Raw genomic sequence first — 17210 nt, 5'->3', positions numbered from 1 at the left:
TCCCAGTGTATTCCAGCAAAATCATTCATAACTTCCTTTAATAAAGAATAATTTCTCTCTTTTTCTTTTTAAAGTCATTAGTAAACTTTGAAGAGAACAGCTTTAGTCAAGGATGATGATGATAATGGAATCCAAGAAGTGAGTGTGAAAAGAAGTGTGGATGACTTTTTCCAAGAGTTTGTGCAAGGGAGAAGAGGCTTGGAATTTGAGGGAGTGATAAGGTAGAGCCAGAGTTTGTTCTAGTATTGATCACCTTGGGCTAAGCAGCAGCGGAAGACCTAGGAGATAGGAAGAGCCTGAAGATTAATGAGAGAGATTCCTAGTTATAGAAAACACAATCCACTGGAGAAGATAAGAGAGGATTAAGAATACACATAATGAGATTGGCCTTAATTGCAATGTATTAGAAGTCAGTAAAGGAAGAGTAAGGGATGATGTCAACAGGTTTTAAGATGTAGAGCTCATAGCAAATGGTCTTGATTTTCTCAGTAAAGTACTAGGTGAGGTCCTCAGCTGAGAGGATGGGAAGGATGTAGTGTGGAAGACTTGAGGGGAGAAGAAAAAGTTTAGAACTGTCCCTGTGGGGAGTGGGATAGAGAAACCATTTGGCAGAAGTAAAAGGATTGTCATTCTGCTGTGAAGACCCAGTTGAGTTTAGGTAACACAAATTTGGGCACCTAGGTGGCTTAGTGGGTAGAACACTGGACTTGAATCAGGAAGACTCATCTTCCTGAGGACAAGAATGGCCTCAGACACCTACTTGCTGTATGATCCCAGGCAAGCCCCTTAATCCTCTTTGCCTCAGTTCCTTATCTGTAAAAATGAGCTGGAAAAGGAAATGGCAAACCACTGTAGTATCTTTGCCGAGAAAACCCCAAATGGAGTCACGAAGAGTCGGACACAACTGAAATGACCAAACACCAACAATGTAAATTTGTAGTGGACCCAGGCACAGATGCCTGATTTCCTTCAGCTCATTTCATTAGTAGTAGGAGCAAAGCAGGCAGATGTAATAATCCAGGATTGGGATTTGAAAAGACAAAAGCATAAAAAAAGACAGGGGCAATGGATTCAAGAGCAGAGGACGGTATAGAGTTGAATTGGTTAACTCTAGGTTTGAGATTGAAAAGACAGGTAAGGGATGTTAGAGCAAGGCAGATGGCCCATAAGAGGACTGAAGGATGGAGGGATTAGTGATCCCAGGCGAGGTCAGAGCCTAGGTTTGGGAGGGTTAGAAAGAGATCGAGTGATAGGAAGACATGATCTGGTAAAGAGATTTTCTAGGTGAAGTAGAACACTTGTGGGTATGACAAGGATGTCTCCATTCCTGTGTTTGAGGTGGAGAGAAGCCAGATCATAGTAGTTGAGGAAAGTATAATATTAGGACAGTCAAGTTGGGGTACTGAATTTTTTGAGAGGAGGCAGAGTGACTTGGGGGAAAGATAATTGATATTAGGATCTGGATTGTGGAATGGGTAGATAGATAAATTGATGAGTGAATAGATAGATGGCATTTGTTAAAGACTTACTCTATGCTAGGTGCTGGGGGTTATGAAAACAAATAGTCCCTACTCAAGTAGCTTACATTTTAATACATTATAGACAAAATATAAAGGGGAGCTGAAAGGCCTGGAGGAGAGTAGAGGGGTTAGAAGATCAAGGCATAGGATGAGCCTGAAGTGTAACAGTAGGGCTGGGCCTTCTCATGATAAGGGACTTCCCATAGAAGGGTTTGCTTCAGGGGGGAGTCATCCAGTGGTGTGAATCTCAAAAAATGACAGGCTGCTGACTGGTGACAGTAAAGGGGGTGTTAGAAGTAGCAGTGGGGAGCAAAGAGAATTCTGGCTCCTAGGACCAGGGTGTCAGGAGTGTGAGAGAAAGTGTAGCCAGTGCTGGGTAAGGATGGCTAGGGTGAATATGAGCATGAGAAGATGGAAGGAGCCTGGAGGACAAAAATGAAAGGAATTTTTTTATTCATGGAAGGGGAGTTCAGAGTGGTCAGTGGAAGGGGTGGGACATAGGAAAAGTAGGATTGAGGTGAGAGGGAATGAGAAACTAGAGGTAAAAGTTGGCGAGGGGTATCGTATTCATCACTAGGGTGATGAAGAGTAATGTTTTTAAATGCTTAAAATTAAATACAAGAGATTGCAGAGCAAACCAATTACATTAAAATACAGTTATTTTTAAAAATAAGTTCACTCTAGAATAGGATCGTGTTATTGTTAGGAACCTGTTGTTGGTATCTATTATAAATAGCCCTTGAGACATTAGAACTGTTACTACAGAGGAAGGAAATAAATATCTTGTTTCTTATTCATTTCCTTGACCTTCTGAGTTTTATAGCAGTAGCCCAGTATCAACAAGAAGAAATAATTAAAATATTTTAGCTTTTGTGAAATGTGTGTGTGTGTGTGTGAGTGTGTGTGTGTATGTATATACAGAGAGAGAGAGAGGCATTTTTTTCCTACATCTTGCTGAATGGCTTTTTTGAAAACACAAATACCTGTGCCTGTCAAACTTGAAAGGAGTTTAAAATGTTCCATATTACCTTTGGTATAATACTAATAAATGAATTTTTATACTCTGAAATAGAGGAACTTTAAAAACTTTTTTTTTTGGTAGTTTTGTTAAAACAATGAAAAAGATGCTGGCTGATGTCAGTGTGATCAAGGTAAAAGTGATGGTGCAATGCCTTTTTGGGCTAGCAGGTGGCGTAAGTGTGCCATGAAGCTGCTTTGAAATGTTTATGAGTTTATGGTATAAAATTTATGTAATTTAGCTGAAGCATTAAAATATTAATGTGAACATGAATAAGTACTGACATGAATAATACTGTGATAATAAGGATTGCAGCTACACATATACATTTTCTTTATATTTTTTAGACAAATGCCCAACTTATGGTGGTTATTAAATATTTGTTAGAAGTTTTATGTTTTCAAAGTACTTCAAACATATTCATTGTTCTTGGCTGGCAGATTTTTTAAAGGTCAATATTATTACCAAGTGCCTTTAAAAACTTTTCATTTTGCCTTTTTTGTTGTTTCCCCCCTTTATTATTTTAAAAGGTGTTTCTAATAAAACCTATTTTATTTAGGCAGTTCTTAACAAACCAAAAAATATATCCTATCTCTTTTTAAAAATGACATCTACTAAAATTAGTGAAAGGGGTAGAGAAAGGCAGTCACTTAATCTTTTTTCCCTCCTTCCAGACAGACATTACCCAAGTCATTCTAGATAAATAGGAGTCTAGTTTGTTTTAAAAAATCACTTTGTAAGGAGAATCCAATTGCATTTAGTATGCTGTTTCCAAAAAATTAGTCCATATGTCTTCACCAAGCTTTTTCTTCTTCAAGGCTTTTTTTCTGTTCAGCCTTGAATAGAGAATGACCACATATTTATAAAACAGAATGAAGGTGCTCTTTCTTCAGATTGTTACACCGAGTCTTTTGACTTTTTTTTTCCCCTTAGGTTCTATTTCTCATTTTCTTCAAAGTGTAACCTATCCCAGTTAAGTGAATGCCTCTAAACTAGATAGAGTAATATGGTTCTGGTTGTCTGGTAATCCATCAGAGTCAACAAGCATTTATTAAGCTCCTACTTGTGCCAGGCACTGAGCTAGGGATAAAAATTTGAAGAATGGAACAATCCCTAGTTCTAGAGAAAAGATCAGTAGGTCTGTATGCAGAGGACCTGGATTCAAGTCCTACCTCCGATGCCTATTGCTTGTGTAGCCTTGAACGAGTAACTTAATCTCTGTGAGCCTCAGTTTTTTCACCTGTAAAATGAAGGAATTGAACTAATTGGCTGCAGGGGTCCCTTTCAGCCCTCATTGTAGGATCTTATGACCATGGAATAATAGAATATTTGTGTGGTTTTTACATATTATCTTTTACTGCTATATCCTAGTCTTACTGTTCCAAACCCATGAGAACTGAGTAGACTAACTTCCTGAAGGAAATTCTCAGTTTCCTAGAAAACTCGACATTGGATCTTTTGGGGAAAGTAGCCAGTGTATAGACTAGCCAGAAAACTCAAAAGAAACTTGACTTGATTCTGCTCCCTATCCTTTTGCTGTGAGTAATAGGATAAGTCTATTATTATATGCCAACAGATGATTTTATCTTTAGAGCAAGAGTCTGACTGATTCCATCCTAGTTGACTTAAAAATCTAAATCTGAGTAGTGTTATCACCTGCTTTTGGTTGTTGTTGGTATTAAAAACATCTAAACTAATTTTTCTGAATAAATTCCCTCTTGGGCATTTTAGGTTAGACTTTCCAAACTGAATTTAGATGACCATGCAAAGAAGAAATTGATTAAACTCGTTGGAGGGCGGTACTGCAAGAACACAGATTTGCTTACCATCACTACTGACAGGTAAAGGCAGAAACTTCACTCTATCAGCCATTTCTTTGTAGGGCTTTGCCCCTCTCCAAAAGAAATCATTGTGGCACAGTCATTTTATCTCAACACCAGCCTCAGATTTGGGCTTAGCTAGTACTGCTCTTTTAAGTTTATCTGTTTATTATGCATTAGTCAGTGAGAACATCTTCATTTCATGAAGATGAAAGTAGGATTTGTTGGTCATTTTAATTTGTAAACTTTTTATAAATACAAAAAAAGTAACAATAATATTAGTTTAAAATATGCAATAATTTAAATATTTTACCTTAGTAATAGATTCCTTGTTTTGTTTTTTTTTGTTGTTGTTTTGTTTTTTTAGGCAATTGGGGTTAAGTGACTTGCCCAGGGTCACACAGCTAGTAAGTGTCAAGTGTTTGGTCTGAGGCCAGATTTGAACTCAGATCCTCCTGACTTAAGGGCTGGTGCTCTATCCACTGCGCCAGCTAGCTGCCCTGATAGATTCCTTTATCATTGTATCTTCTTGAGGTAATAAAGGTTTTGGGGCCAGAATGAAAGTTTTTTATCAATAATGTTTACTTTGGCTGAAGAAATTGAACTTAGATCAGTTTTGATAGGTAGAAGTAGGGTTAAAGTAGAAATGATCCAAATAGATTTGAATTCAGTATGAAGGTTATGGCTACACTCTGCCAAACATTCGGTTGTAAAGTAGAAAATGGATCCTATCATCTGGATTTTTTCTCTCTAAGTCACCAAACATTTGGATATTTTCAATATGTTGATTTCAATAAAGTTGCTAATGATCAATTTTAAAAGGTTTTGTTCAACCTGAACTAAATAGAAATATAAATCTTATATAGGAAGCATAAAATAGCCAAGCTTTCTTACTTAAAGTTAACTTATTTGAATTCATTGTTGACTCATTGTCTTTGTTAGGGAACATTAAAACATAATCAGCTTTGAAAAAGACACCAAAGTATTTTCATCATCCTAGACTGTTGTATTGGGAGTACTGCCCAAGGAATGGTTATGTGGTGGATTTTTACTGGATCCTTAATTATTGGCAGTGATTGGTTTCTGACATTTTACTTCTATTTCCCTTCTTGAGGAAAATAAATATGTGGTTGTTATTCAACTTCTATAACTTAAGGGAAAAAATTCTTTAAGTTTTAATGATTAAGTTCTATTATCTTAATGCCGTTATTATATTTAACATTACTTCAGTACTTTAAGAATCTAAGGTTTCATATGGGGAGAAAAGAGTCGAGGGGTTTCATTCACTGATGCACATATACCAGCCCTCACCATATCTTAGCAGAAAATCCATGTGAGGAGTTGTAGCCAGAGGATCCTTTGATGAGCCTCTCCAAATTTACCTAGGCTAGTGTTTGGACAGGAGATACATAAATCTGGGGCAGCTAGGAGGCGCAGTGGATAGAACTCTGTCCTTAGAGTCAGGAGGACCGGAGTTCAAATCTGATCTCAGACACTTGATACTTACTAGCTGTGTGACCCTGGGCACGTCACTTAACCCTGATTGCCTCATCAAAAAAAAAGAGAGAGAGATACATAAATCCATCGTGAGGCCTGTAATTGAAGCTCTTCTAGCCCTTATCACTCCTTAGCATGATGGGAGTATCTGAGTGTTTACAAATATAAATCATTTGTTATTCAGTCATTTCAGTCATGTCTGAGGCTGTAACTCTATTTGGGGTTTTCTTAGCAAAAATACTGGACTAGTTTGCCATTTCCTTTTCCCGCTCATTTTTATAGATGAGGAAACTGAGGCGAACAGGGTTACATAACTTGCTTGAAATGTCTAAGGCTGGATTTGAACTCAGGTCTTCCTGACTCCAGGCCCTGCACTCTATCCACTGCAACACCTAGCTGCCCTCCAGCATAAATTATAACATCAATTGTAGTCTGTGTTTAGTGGCAATAATTATTTCCAATAGAAGGCTGTAAATAAACTTTGACTAGAGTGATACTGCAATTCAAGCAATTACATGGTATTACATGTAATTACATGGTAATTACATCAGCATAGTGTGGTGTATAGAAAGATGGCCTCACAGTTAGCAAGACCTGGGTTCAAGTTTTGCCTCTGCCACATACTTGCTCTGTGGCCCTGGGCAGATCACTTACCCTCTCTCAGTGCCTCAGGCAACTTTCTTAAGACTGTAAATTGCAGAGTATTGGTAGGAGGAGTGTCCTCATCAGGAGTTGTCTACACCACAAGTGTCAAACACCGCATTTGGCCCACAGCACTCTGAGTGTGGCCCAAACCAGATTAAAATGTAATTGGAAAATACTTAACAAAATAAATTAATTAATAAAAAAAGAAATATATAAACATAAGTGGTTTTTAAAGTCAATATGCAGCCCACAGAGATACTTAGGTATGGTCTGGTGGTCCCTGTTTCTATTTAAGTTTAACACTACTGCTCTGCACCAGTGAAACCACAGGCCTGGTTTAAAAAAAAAAGTTACATTTCTATTTTTAAATAAACCAAATGATATTTTATTTCTTTTTCTGCATTGCTTTCTTATACAAAATTAACGGGATTCACACATTTCAAACTTATGGAAAGATTACCTAATCCTTGATGATTATCTACACTAAAAAAAAAAATAACATTATGTATTCTAGTTAGCTTTTCAAAGTTAGATTTGAGAAAATAATTTTTTTTTCAATGTTGAGACTATTAGTAGACAAAAGTTTAGTGAATTCAACAATTTACTCATGTAATTCTAGAGGCAGTCATCACTGAGAGAATGAATGGTATGGAATTCTATTTGGAGATATTTTTTAAAATTTCATTATGTCTAAAACAATTACTAGGCAAAGCATTTTCATTAAAGAAGGAAGCAAGTGGATACTCTGAATTAAATGAAAGTAACCCAAGTAAGCAAATACTTTGTTTTATACATAATATAATAAAGCATCAGCTTTGTATATCAGCTATGTAAAAAGTTTCCAAGCACAGGAATGAATTTTAAAATGTTGATGACGAATAAGAAGGGTAGATTAGTACATACACAGTTGTAAAAATTCAGCTTACTGAGATTTTAATCACTGTTTTTCTTACTCTTTTAAAGGTGTCCTTTACAGAGACAGAATTATGACTATGCCATGTATCTATTAACAGTTTTATACCATGAATCATGGGTAAGTTACTCTGTTTTGAATATTTAACATTTTAGCAACAGTTTAATCAAATAAGGTTAACTTTTCACAAAGCCTTATAAAGAAATACTCAGTTGAGTGTTTTATGAATATTAATTAATTAACACAAATATGGTACAGAATGTCATTAATACCTGTTGCACTGAAAGTAAGGTAGTTAAAACACAGAGGGAAGGATGTGGGAGGGGAAGGGAACAAGCATTTATTACGTGCTTACTTTTTGCCAGGCACTGTGCTAAGCACTTTTCTACAAATATCCCATTTGATCCTCATAATAACCCTGGGAGGTAAGTGCTATTATCCCCATTTTACAGATGAGGAAACTGAGGCTAACAAGTGAAATTACTTCTCCAAGGTCACACAGCTACTGAGAGTTTGGTGCTAGATTTAAACTCCACTGCATTTGAGTGGTAGCAAAGGCAAATGCTACTCTTGCTTGAGACATTATAAATTAAAAGTAATTTTGGCTTGAAGAAGTAAAATTCCTTTTGGGACTTATAGCATAGTGAGTAGAGCTCACCCTCAAGTGCAGATTAACTCAAAACAATAAATGGCAAGCGGTTTTGTGTCTTTCCCATTTTGCCAGCAGCCTGTAAAGTAAATTTGTGCCAAAGGAAATGACAGGCATAAGTGCAGTGAAAGTTGACTTACCAGACTCTTTCTCTGGTTCTCCATCCTAGAATCCAAATGAGCTTGCATTCTGGGTTCACGTGAGAAGCCTTTGATCTTGAAGGTTAATTGCTTTGGTGCCAGAGTAGCAACGTAAGACTGGAGTGAATAGATGTAATTAAAGAAAGGCTGTATTAAACTTGGCTCTTGATCCTTTCTCAACATGTCCCATCAGTGAAGAAACTTTGAGCTGGAGAATCCAGATGAGCCATGAAAATATGCATTTAAATAGAATTTTTAATGAATTTCAGTCTTTTCTTCCTTTACTAAAGTGGAATTCCTATTTGAAATTCGAAGCACCACCTAGTATTTGATGAAGGAGAGTCTTGTCTTCTAGTCCTTTTCAACTCATTTTGATGTTTATTCTTAATTGTCTATCAATCATTTAATCAGTAGGTCTTTATGAAACACTTACAGTGTGCTGAGCACTCTAGATATAAATAACTGTGAATGAATCTGTCCTTACAAGGAGAGTACTTCTAACAGGGGAGACAACGAGGATACCTATAAATGTATGTAAAATAGATTTGAGGAGAGTAAATGTAAGTAAATTCATTTATGTCTTTAAATAAGGGTAGCGTGAAAAGGAGACTGTTAGCAGTTTAGGGTATCAGGAAAAGCAGGTATTGAGCTTTCTTCAAGGAAGGGAGAGTTTTTCTCAGGCAGATGTTAAGAGGGTGTGCCTTCCAGGTATGGGGACAGCCAGGTGATGGGAGATGGAGTGTGTATAAGGAGCAGAGAGAAGGCCAGTTAGACTGGATCACAGAGTTCAAAAGAAGGAGTGATTATAATGAATGACTCTGGAAACATAGGTTTGGACAAATTAGTGAAGGACTTTGAAAGCTAAATATAGTTTATATTTGATCCTAGAGGCAACAGGGACTGACTGGTGTTTTGGGAGTAAGAGAGTGACATTGTTTGATCTATGCTGAGGAAAATCATGTTGCTAGCAGTACAGAAGATGAAATAAAGCAGGGAGAGACTGGAGGCAGGAAGACTGATTAGGAGGCTATGAAAGTAATCTGGGTGAGAGGTAATGAGGGCCTAAACTAAGATGTTAACTATATGAGTGGAGAGCTTGACTGCAAGAGGTGTTGTGGAAGTAGAAAAAGTAAGATTTGGTGACTTTTAAAATGTGAAGTGAGAATGGATGAAGGGTTAAGGAGAAGGCCAAGGTTATGGACATGCAAGAATGAGAAAAGAGTTCTGCTTGAGAAGTGCTGAGTTTGAGACATGACCCAGTATGGAATTGCAGTTAGAGAGCCCATCTTGAAACCTGGAAGACTTACCCACTAGTGTCACCTCTAACATTTACCAGACTTGTGCAAGTCTCTTAACCTTTCAGTGCTGTAGACAACTCTTGAGACTCGAAGCTGCCAGCCTGCTTTGGCATGGTAAATTTCCTCTCCTGGCAGTTTGCATATCAGTGTAGTAAAAGGGCCAAGCTCTATATACTCTCCCTGAGACATTATTTTTTATAGTTCAGTAAGCATTTAGTGATGTGAGATTAAAGCTCAGGAGAAAGACACGGGCAAGATATATAGGTCATCTACATAGAGATGATAATTAAGCCTATGGGATCTGATGAGTTCGCTGAGAAAATAGAGTAGGGGGCCTAGGAAGAACCTTGGAGAACATCCAAGTTAGAGGTAGAGGGTGTGACATGGATGATGCCCCAGCCAAGGAGATTTACTGAGCTGTTAGACTGGTAGTAGGAGACCCAGGAGAGAGTAGGATCATGAAAACCCAGGAAGAAGGGTGTTAGCAGTGTCAAATGCTACAGAAAAGTTGATAAGGAAAACCATCAGATTTAACAATTAAGAGTTCTTTGGTAACTTTATTTTTTTTTACTTTTTTTTTTTTTTGGTGGCTAGGTAGTAGGGTTAAGTGACTTGCCCAGGGTCACACAGCTAGTAAGTGTTATGCGTCTGAGGCCGGATTTGAACTTAGGTCCTCCTGATTCCAGGGCTGGTGGTCTATCCACTGTGCCACCTAGCTGCCCCGTCATTGGTAACTTTAGAGAGAGCTTTTTCAGTCAAATGATGAGGTTGGCAGCCAGATTACAAAGGAGTGTGAGGAAAGGTAGTGAATCAGCTGTTTCTAGTTGTTTGGCAGAGGGAGGAAAGGGAGATATAGATTGAGAGGATCAATTGACCAATCAATCAGCCAGTTATTTATTAGAGCCTGTTATGTGCCAGGCACTGTCCAGGCTCTAGGGTTACAAGAAAAAAGAATGAAATAATTTCTACTCGAAATGAGCTTGCACTCTAATGGAGAGGACAATAAGTACATATAAAAATCTATGCAAACAAACCACATAAATATAAAGTCAATAAGTACAAATACAGTCAAAATAGTTAAATACAAGATAGTTTGGGAAGGAGGGTGCTAGCAGTTGGCAGAGATCAGGGAAGACTATGCAGAAGATGGTACCTGAGCTGCATCTTAATGGAAGAGAGGGACTCTATAAGGCTCAGGTAAAGAGAGTGCATTCCAGCCATGGAGGATGGCCAAAGCAACAAAGGAAGATGGATGTGGAGTATCCTGTGTGAGGAACAGAGAAGCTCAGTTTGGTTGGCTCAGACAGTGCAGGGAATGAGAAATGATAGGACGAAGAGACACGGGATTTGAGAATAGAAGACAGCGTAGAATTGAACTGACTGACTCTAGGGTCAAGAGTAGAAAAGGGAGGGAAGTGAAATTAGAGTAGGAGTAATGGCCAGAGAATGAAGAGCGGAGGGATTGGAGGTCACAGTAAGGACAGTGAGAGGGTTTAGGAGGGGTGAGGCACTGGGAGAGATTTAATTAGGGAAGTGGAATATGCGGGTGGTGGCAGGATCAAGGGTGTGACCATGCCTGTGCTAGGTTGAGGTGGAGTCTCAGAGAGGTGAATCATAGTTTTGGAGGAGACTCAGGAATGAACAGATTAGACAGAGAGTATCCACCTGGATGTTGAAGTCCCCCAGTGGAAGAGCAGCAGATGGGGAGGAGAAGAAGAAAGTGAGTCAGGTGCTGAACAGTAGTTAACAATGTGTGACACAACCACCACCATAATTTTGGAAATTTTTGATACTGTGAACCTCTGAGGAGGAAAGGTTGATGAGTAATGGTGGTGAAGGGAGTCTAGAAGTAGAAGTAGGCATTTCTCCTCCAAGACAAATGTGTTGGGTGTGTGAGTGTGAAAAGTCAGCCGGGGAAGAGCAGAACCGGGGTGGGAGGGAGGAAAGGAGCCAGGGCTCAATGAGGGCTAAGAGGTAGAAGGAGAGTGAGAGAAAGAGGTCAGGATGAAGGGAAGTTTGTTCATTTTGAAATGAGAATTCCAGAGGATCCAGCGGGCAGGTTTGGAGTAGGATATGGGTGAGAGTGTGTTGAGGAGAATGGAGTTTAGAGAACAGGAGATGAGGGTTGGGGTTAGTTTTCTCTTAAGTAATTGATTAATAAGATAGATACAGAGCAAATGAATGAATATTTGTAAAAGCACTTACCACAGTACCTGGCATATGGTAGGTGCTATGTAAGTGTTTATTTCCTTGCCTTCCCTTTAGTTAGATTTTGGCATGGAGTGGGGAAAAGTTTCCAAAGAATCAGAGTCACCGTCGTAAGAAAGAATATTACTATTATACCAGCAGTAAATGCTAAAGACAAAAAAACTTTGTAATATGTAAAAGTTAGTAATTTAACATAACACTTAGGAATCAGCACCATTTCCCAAACAGCTGTGTTGCATCCTAATCCAGTTACAGTCCCTTTTTTGTTTCAATATTGTTAACAAACATTGACATTTTGTAGACTGACAATTCTACCAAAGTTAATTTGCAGAGATCTAATGCTATACCAATCCAATTACCAAAGAAATGTTTTACAGATCTATATAAAATAATAACAAAATTCATTTAGAGAAACAAAAGATCTAGACTGTCGAAGGAAATAATGGGGGAAAAAAGGTAGAAATGATGGAGGAATAGGACTTCCAGTCTTCACTCTTATTTTGAAGCCACAATCATCTAATCCATTTGGTCATTAAGAAATAGAAAAATAGATAATTGGAACAGACTGATAAGGAAGAATAAGAAAAATAGAAATCAGTAACCCATAAACTGGAAAACACAGATTACCAAGGAAAGAACCTTCTGCTTGATAAGACTTGCTAGAAAAATGAGAAGTAGTCTGGTAGGAAGGGGTCCTAGATCAACATTTTAAACCACATTCCATAGTACATTCAAAATGGATATGTGCCTGGAGTCATAGCATAAAATTAAGATCACAACTAAAAAAATTGGAAAAAAAGCCATAATATGCCTTTTACAGTTATGGGAAGGGAATGAATTCTTAACCAAATAATAGAGAGGCAATTCTGAAAGATAAAATAGATTTTGATTACATGTAATTGAAAGACTTTTACACAAACAAAATTAATGTGTCTGGGGTTATAAGGGAAGCAATTGATTGAGAAAAATCTTTCTATCAGAAATCTGTGATAAAGGTTTGGTATAAAACATAAAGACAACTAACAGAAATGTGAGACTGAAAGCCATTTTAGTTTCATTTAATCATTCATTTAGTCATTTTCTCCAATACAGAAGTGGCCATAGATGTGAACAAAAAATTTTCAAAAGAAGAATTGCAAACTCTTAGCAGCTATGTGAAAGAATGCTCCATGTTACTAATATGAAATGCAAATCAAAATTACTTTTTTTCTATGAAGTTTCCTCCCATGCCCAACAAAATGCCAAAAATGACAAAAGATAGGAATATCAGCAGTTGTAGGAAGATAAGCACATCGATACATTATTGGTGGAGGTGCTATTTGACTGGTACAATCATTCAGAAAAGTACTTTATAATTATGTAAATAAAGTGACTAAAATGTCCATACCCTTTGACCCAGAGATCCTACTACTAGGTATATACCCCAAGGATTGATTAAAAAATATTTGTAGCAGTTTTTTTGGTAGCAAAGAAATGGAAACATAGCAGAGGTTTATTGATAGGGAAATTGCTAATCAAATTATAGTACATAAATCTAATGGGATGTTAATATGCTGTAATGTACAACAGATATGATGAGTCCAGAGAAGTATAAAAAGACTTATGTTAACTAATGCAAAGTGTAGTTAGCAGAGCCAAGAAAATAACGTAGTTGGTGACTTCAATGTTATGGAATGAACAGCAACCTCAAACCAATTGAAAGTAAATATTGCAGAATTATAAAGAACGAGCATGGCCCCAAAAAGGGGATATAGGAAATTATCTTCGTGCTCCTTTGCAGAGATCAGGGTCCAAAGTGGAATATTTCAAGTAGCATCAGATTTTTTTTTCATGTGTTGATCTATTTTGCCTGAGTTTTTCTTTTCCTTTATTAAAAAAAAGTTTATTTGTTATAAGAGGAGGCTCTCTAGGAGGTAAGAAGAGGAAGAATACAAGGGGAAATCTAGATGATACAAAAATAAAAGATAACTATAAAAATCTATCTGAAAAAATGTTGCAGATTAAGAGGAAGAGAGAACTTTCTAAAAAAAAATATAATGATTATACTTTAACTTTTATCAGCTGAAAAGCCTTAGAAATTCAAAGATGTGTAAGACCTCACAATGATCTTTTTGTTGAAATTAGGACATGACTCCAGAAAATAAGGATAAATTTTGTGTTCTAGTTGTGGCCAGGTGCAGCACTTAGTTTCCATTATGCGTGAGAAACACTATACCTGTATGAGGTACTTGTTGTCTCTGTGTCTTGATTAAGAAAAAAAATTCATTTGCCTGGACATGAAAAAAGCTGTATGAGATTGTTGGCAGTATCTTAACAATTTTTAAGAACTAAAGTTTGGCAGGGAAAACTATTCCTAATTTGCAATTTGTGTATTGCATTTCAGTGTGATAGGAAGATAATTTATAAAAAGAAGTCAACTTCTTAGAAGTGTTACCTCAAAACAAAAATGAATAAAGATCTCCTGCCAAGTCCCAAACACATTGTCAAGGTCCCAAGTTTCTCATTCATGTATACCTGCATTGACTTGGTTATCTGATATCACGTGAATGCTCACCCAGAACATTCTTAACATTACCAATGCCTCCTTTTCCATGTTGTCATACTTACAGCCCTGAGGCTGGATGACATACAGTCTTGAGGCTGTTTCTTACTACTCCTAAATTCACTCAAAAGAATTGCAGACCCTTAAACTTTCCCTTGTAGCCACTGTTGCAATGGGGTTGGGAGAGACTGGCAGAAAACTTCTATGAAAGGGCATGCCTGTGACTTTATTTTCCCCTCGCAGCCTTGTATTGCCCGAAGTTTCTGACCACGATAGCTAGTCAAGGTATTATTACTGTCATTATCATTAGCATTACTATTATCATCCCCACTTTAAGGATGTGAAATGGGGTTGAAGACTGCCACTGATGTGCTCTTTCTTCTAGGTCCTAGCAAGCTTTCATTTCAGTCCTTGGCAGCAGGCTATATACCCATGGCTTGAGCACCAGGCTCACCAGCTTAGAAGCAGGACTTGCTTCAGGGTGACAAATTTTTGTAACCAACAGTTCATAGGAAAGATAGCGTAAGTGTGGGTGTAGGAGGTGCTCACCCTGACAGTCACAGATTTTGAAATATTGCAGAAATACAGAAGAGGAAACTGAGGTTGAGAGAAAGGTTAGGTGGCTTGCCAATTTTCACGCAATAAATTTTTAAAATTCAAGTTTTTAAATCTGCGTCAAGGGATTTGGAATGTTTGTTCAAAACTGTTTTCTTCCAGAAAACCGAAGACTGGGAGAAAAAGAAGACTGAAGCAGATATGGAAGAATATGTGTGGGAGAAGAGCCGCTCGGAACAGAACATCCTGAAAACTCTTCTCCGAATTAAGGCTTCAGAAAAAACTGCTGGAGTCACACAGGAGGAGCTGCTTGGTTCTCAAGAAGTTGGGAATTACAGAAAATCTGTTGTTGCGCTTAAAAATGAGGGTGATACCGAAAATAACCTTTCTCAGTATAAAGAAGCAGTAAAGAAGCTACTGAATTTGATGTAGTTGCAGCGTTGGGGAGGAAAAAACTCTTGCTTAGTCATAATTTGTTGTCAGGTATTGGATGGTCTGATCTCTGTGATGATGTGTACAAAATTTTAAATAATATATTAAAAACTACTCTTTTGTTCTAGAATTAGAATTACTTCACACTTTTAAAGATATAAACACTTAGCTAATTTTTAATGCCCCATAATTAGTAATAATTAAAAGTGAAATTGTTATCCCTAATGTTAATTTTGATTTTTTTCATTATTTCAAACTTTGCAGATTACATTTCCTCTCCCTTAATATGATATATGTTGCTTGCTTTTGATTTGTGAATTTTTTGGGCTTAAGCTGTTGTCTCTGCCAAATAGTAAGTAAGTAATGCTAAAAGGGAGAAATAGTAACTGCATCTAAAATTTGGAATACAGTCAGCCAACAAGCATTTATTAGGCACCTGCTATGTGCCAGGCACTGTGCTAGGAGCTGGAGATACAAATAAACTGTATGAAGAGACACAATTTAATTTAAAATCCACTAATCACCGATAGGAAGAAAATAGTGTTGATTACAGTCTGTATTTTTTAAATCTTTAAATCATTTCTTGCAAATGCAAAAAAAAAAAGTCAGAGTCAGAATAAGGGACTTGTTGACCACAACCCAGATTTCAGGACTGAAGTATTTCTGACAGAGGAGTAGAAACATGAATAGAAATCAAAAGGCTTTCCAAAATAATTGACCGTAAGATTCACATAAAATGAAGATTTAAGTTGACAGGCTGCAGTTTATATAATAATGGCCCTGTAATATGACACTGTGCCAAAAGGAGAAAAAAAAACTCCAGCACTATATTATATTCCTTTAACTTATGTACCACTTGTAAGATAGGATAATTACTTGGCTTGGGTTATGTTTTTGAGCATAATTTAAGAAATATTACATTTTGGAATATAAAAGAAAAATTGTGAAGTGATAAAAATAAGAAATCAGAGGTTTAAAAATAGGATAGAAAAGCAAAGTATCGAAAATTGAAAAATTGATAGAAGAGGCCAGAGTTTGGTAGACTATTATATAATTAGTGCATATGGAAGCATACATAATAATGAATTGATTACTGAGGCAGTACTAATTGAGGCTTAATGGGAATTCTTTCAAGCTACAAAAATCATGCAAGATATCCTAAAGAAGATGGCCAGAGTTGCAGGCTCTACGTTGCATTTGCTGGTAATTAATAATTATAGTTTCAGGAATAATTAGTTAATTCAGGTTTAAATGTAAAACTGTTATTTTAGAACTATGGCCCTTTAAATATTGTAACTTTGAAACCGAGATCAGGTTGGATTGAATTTGGAAAATTTGTACCGTGCTTTCCTTGAGCCTAAATTGCTCACTACTGCAAAAGTTAGTGTCGTGACCAGCAAAATTTTCCTGAAGTTCTACGGCTGTGAATTGTGGAACTCCGTGGTGCTGGAAGTCAAAATTATAAGTAGTGTAAAGGAATACAAAAAAAGTCCACTCTGGACTTAGTAGGCATGAGAAGTAGCACAAAAAGACATCACTGGAGATGTGTATGATTAAAAAGATTCATTATGTCTGTGAAAGAGCAGAAATATAATTTTAAGTCCAATATAGTAGGAAGAAAGTTGTGACCTTTCTATTGGACCTTTTATTGGGAAGAATTGATCTCTGTGGACTTTTTATCATTTAGGCTGGATAGTGAGTTTTTTGTTAGTGAAATGCAGTCATTTCTCACATAAATCCTTAATAATTATTGCCTGAACATTTAGCATAGTTGCATGGCTATTGGATAATCAAAAGACATAAGATATAATCTCCTTAAGGGTCTTGGTCATTTTTGTCCTTGTGTTTGTGCTTAGCATATAGTAGGTGCTTAATAAATGCTTACAGAATCTAATCCAAATAGAGGATATCAAGAGATTTGATTTTAATCTTCAGAAGACAAAGAAGTTCTTTACCTGATTTCCTTGCCAAAG

General features: G+C 37.0%; 1 protein-coding gene across 1 annotated transcript in view; it reads left to right on the top strand.

The window, feature by feature from the left end:
• MRPS35 (mitochondrial ribosomal protein S35) overlaps positions 1-15351 on the top strand; it is a 40540-nt gene extending 25189 nt beyond the window's left edge. The window contains exons 7-9 of the mRNA XM_027844312.1: positions 4270-4379; positions 7464-7533; positions 14968-15351. Coding sequence (XP_027700113.1) covers positions 4270-4379; positions 7464-7533; positions 14968-15237 — 450 coding nt within the window. The 3' untranslated portion in view covers positions 15238-15351. The remainder of the gene's footprint in view (positions 1-4269; positions 4380-7463; positions 7534-14967) is intronic.
• Positions 15352-17210: the final 1859 nt, after the last annotated feature.

This window comes from Vombatus ursinus, unplaced genomic scaffold (genome assembly GCF_900497805.2).
Source record: "Vombatus ursinus unplaced genomic scaffold, bare-nosed wombat genome assembly UNPS02014941.1, whole genome shotgun sequence".
In the NCBI taxonomy this organism is placed as follows: Eukaryota; Metazoa; Chordata; class Mammalia; order Diprotodontia; family Vombatidae; genus Vombatus; species Vombatus ursinus.
This window is presented reverse-complemented; position numbering and strand designations above follow the sequence as displayed.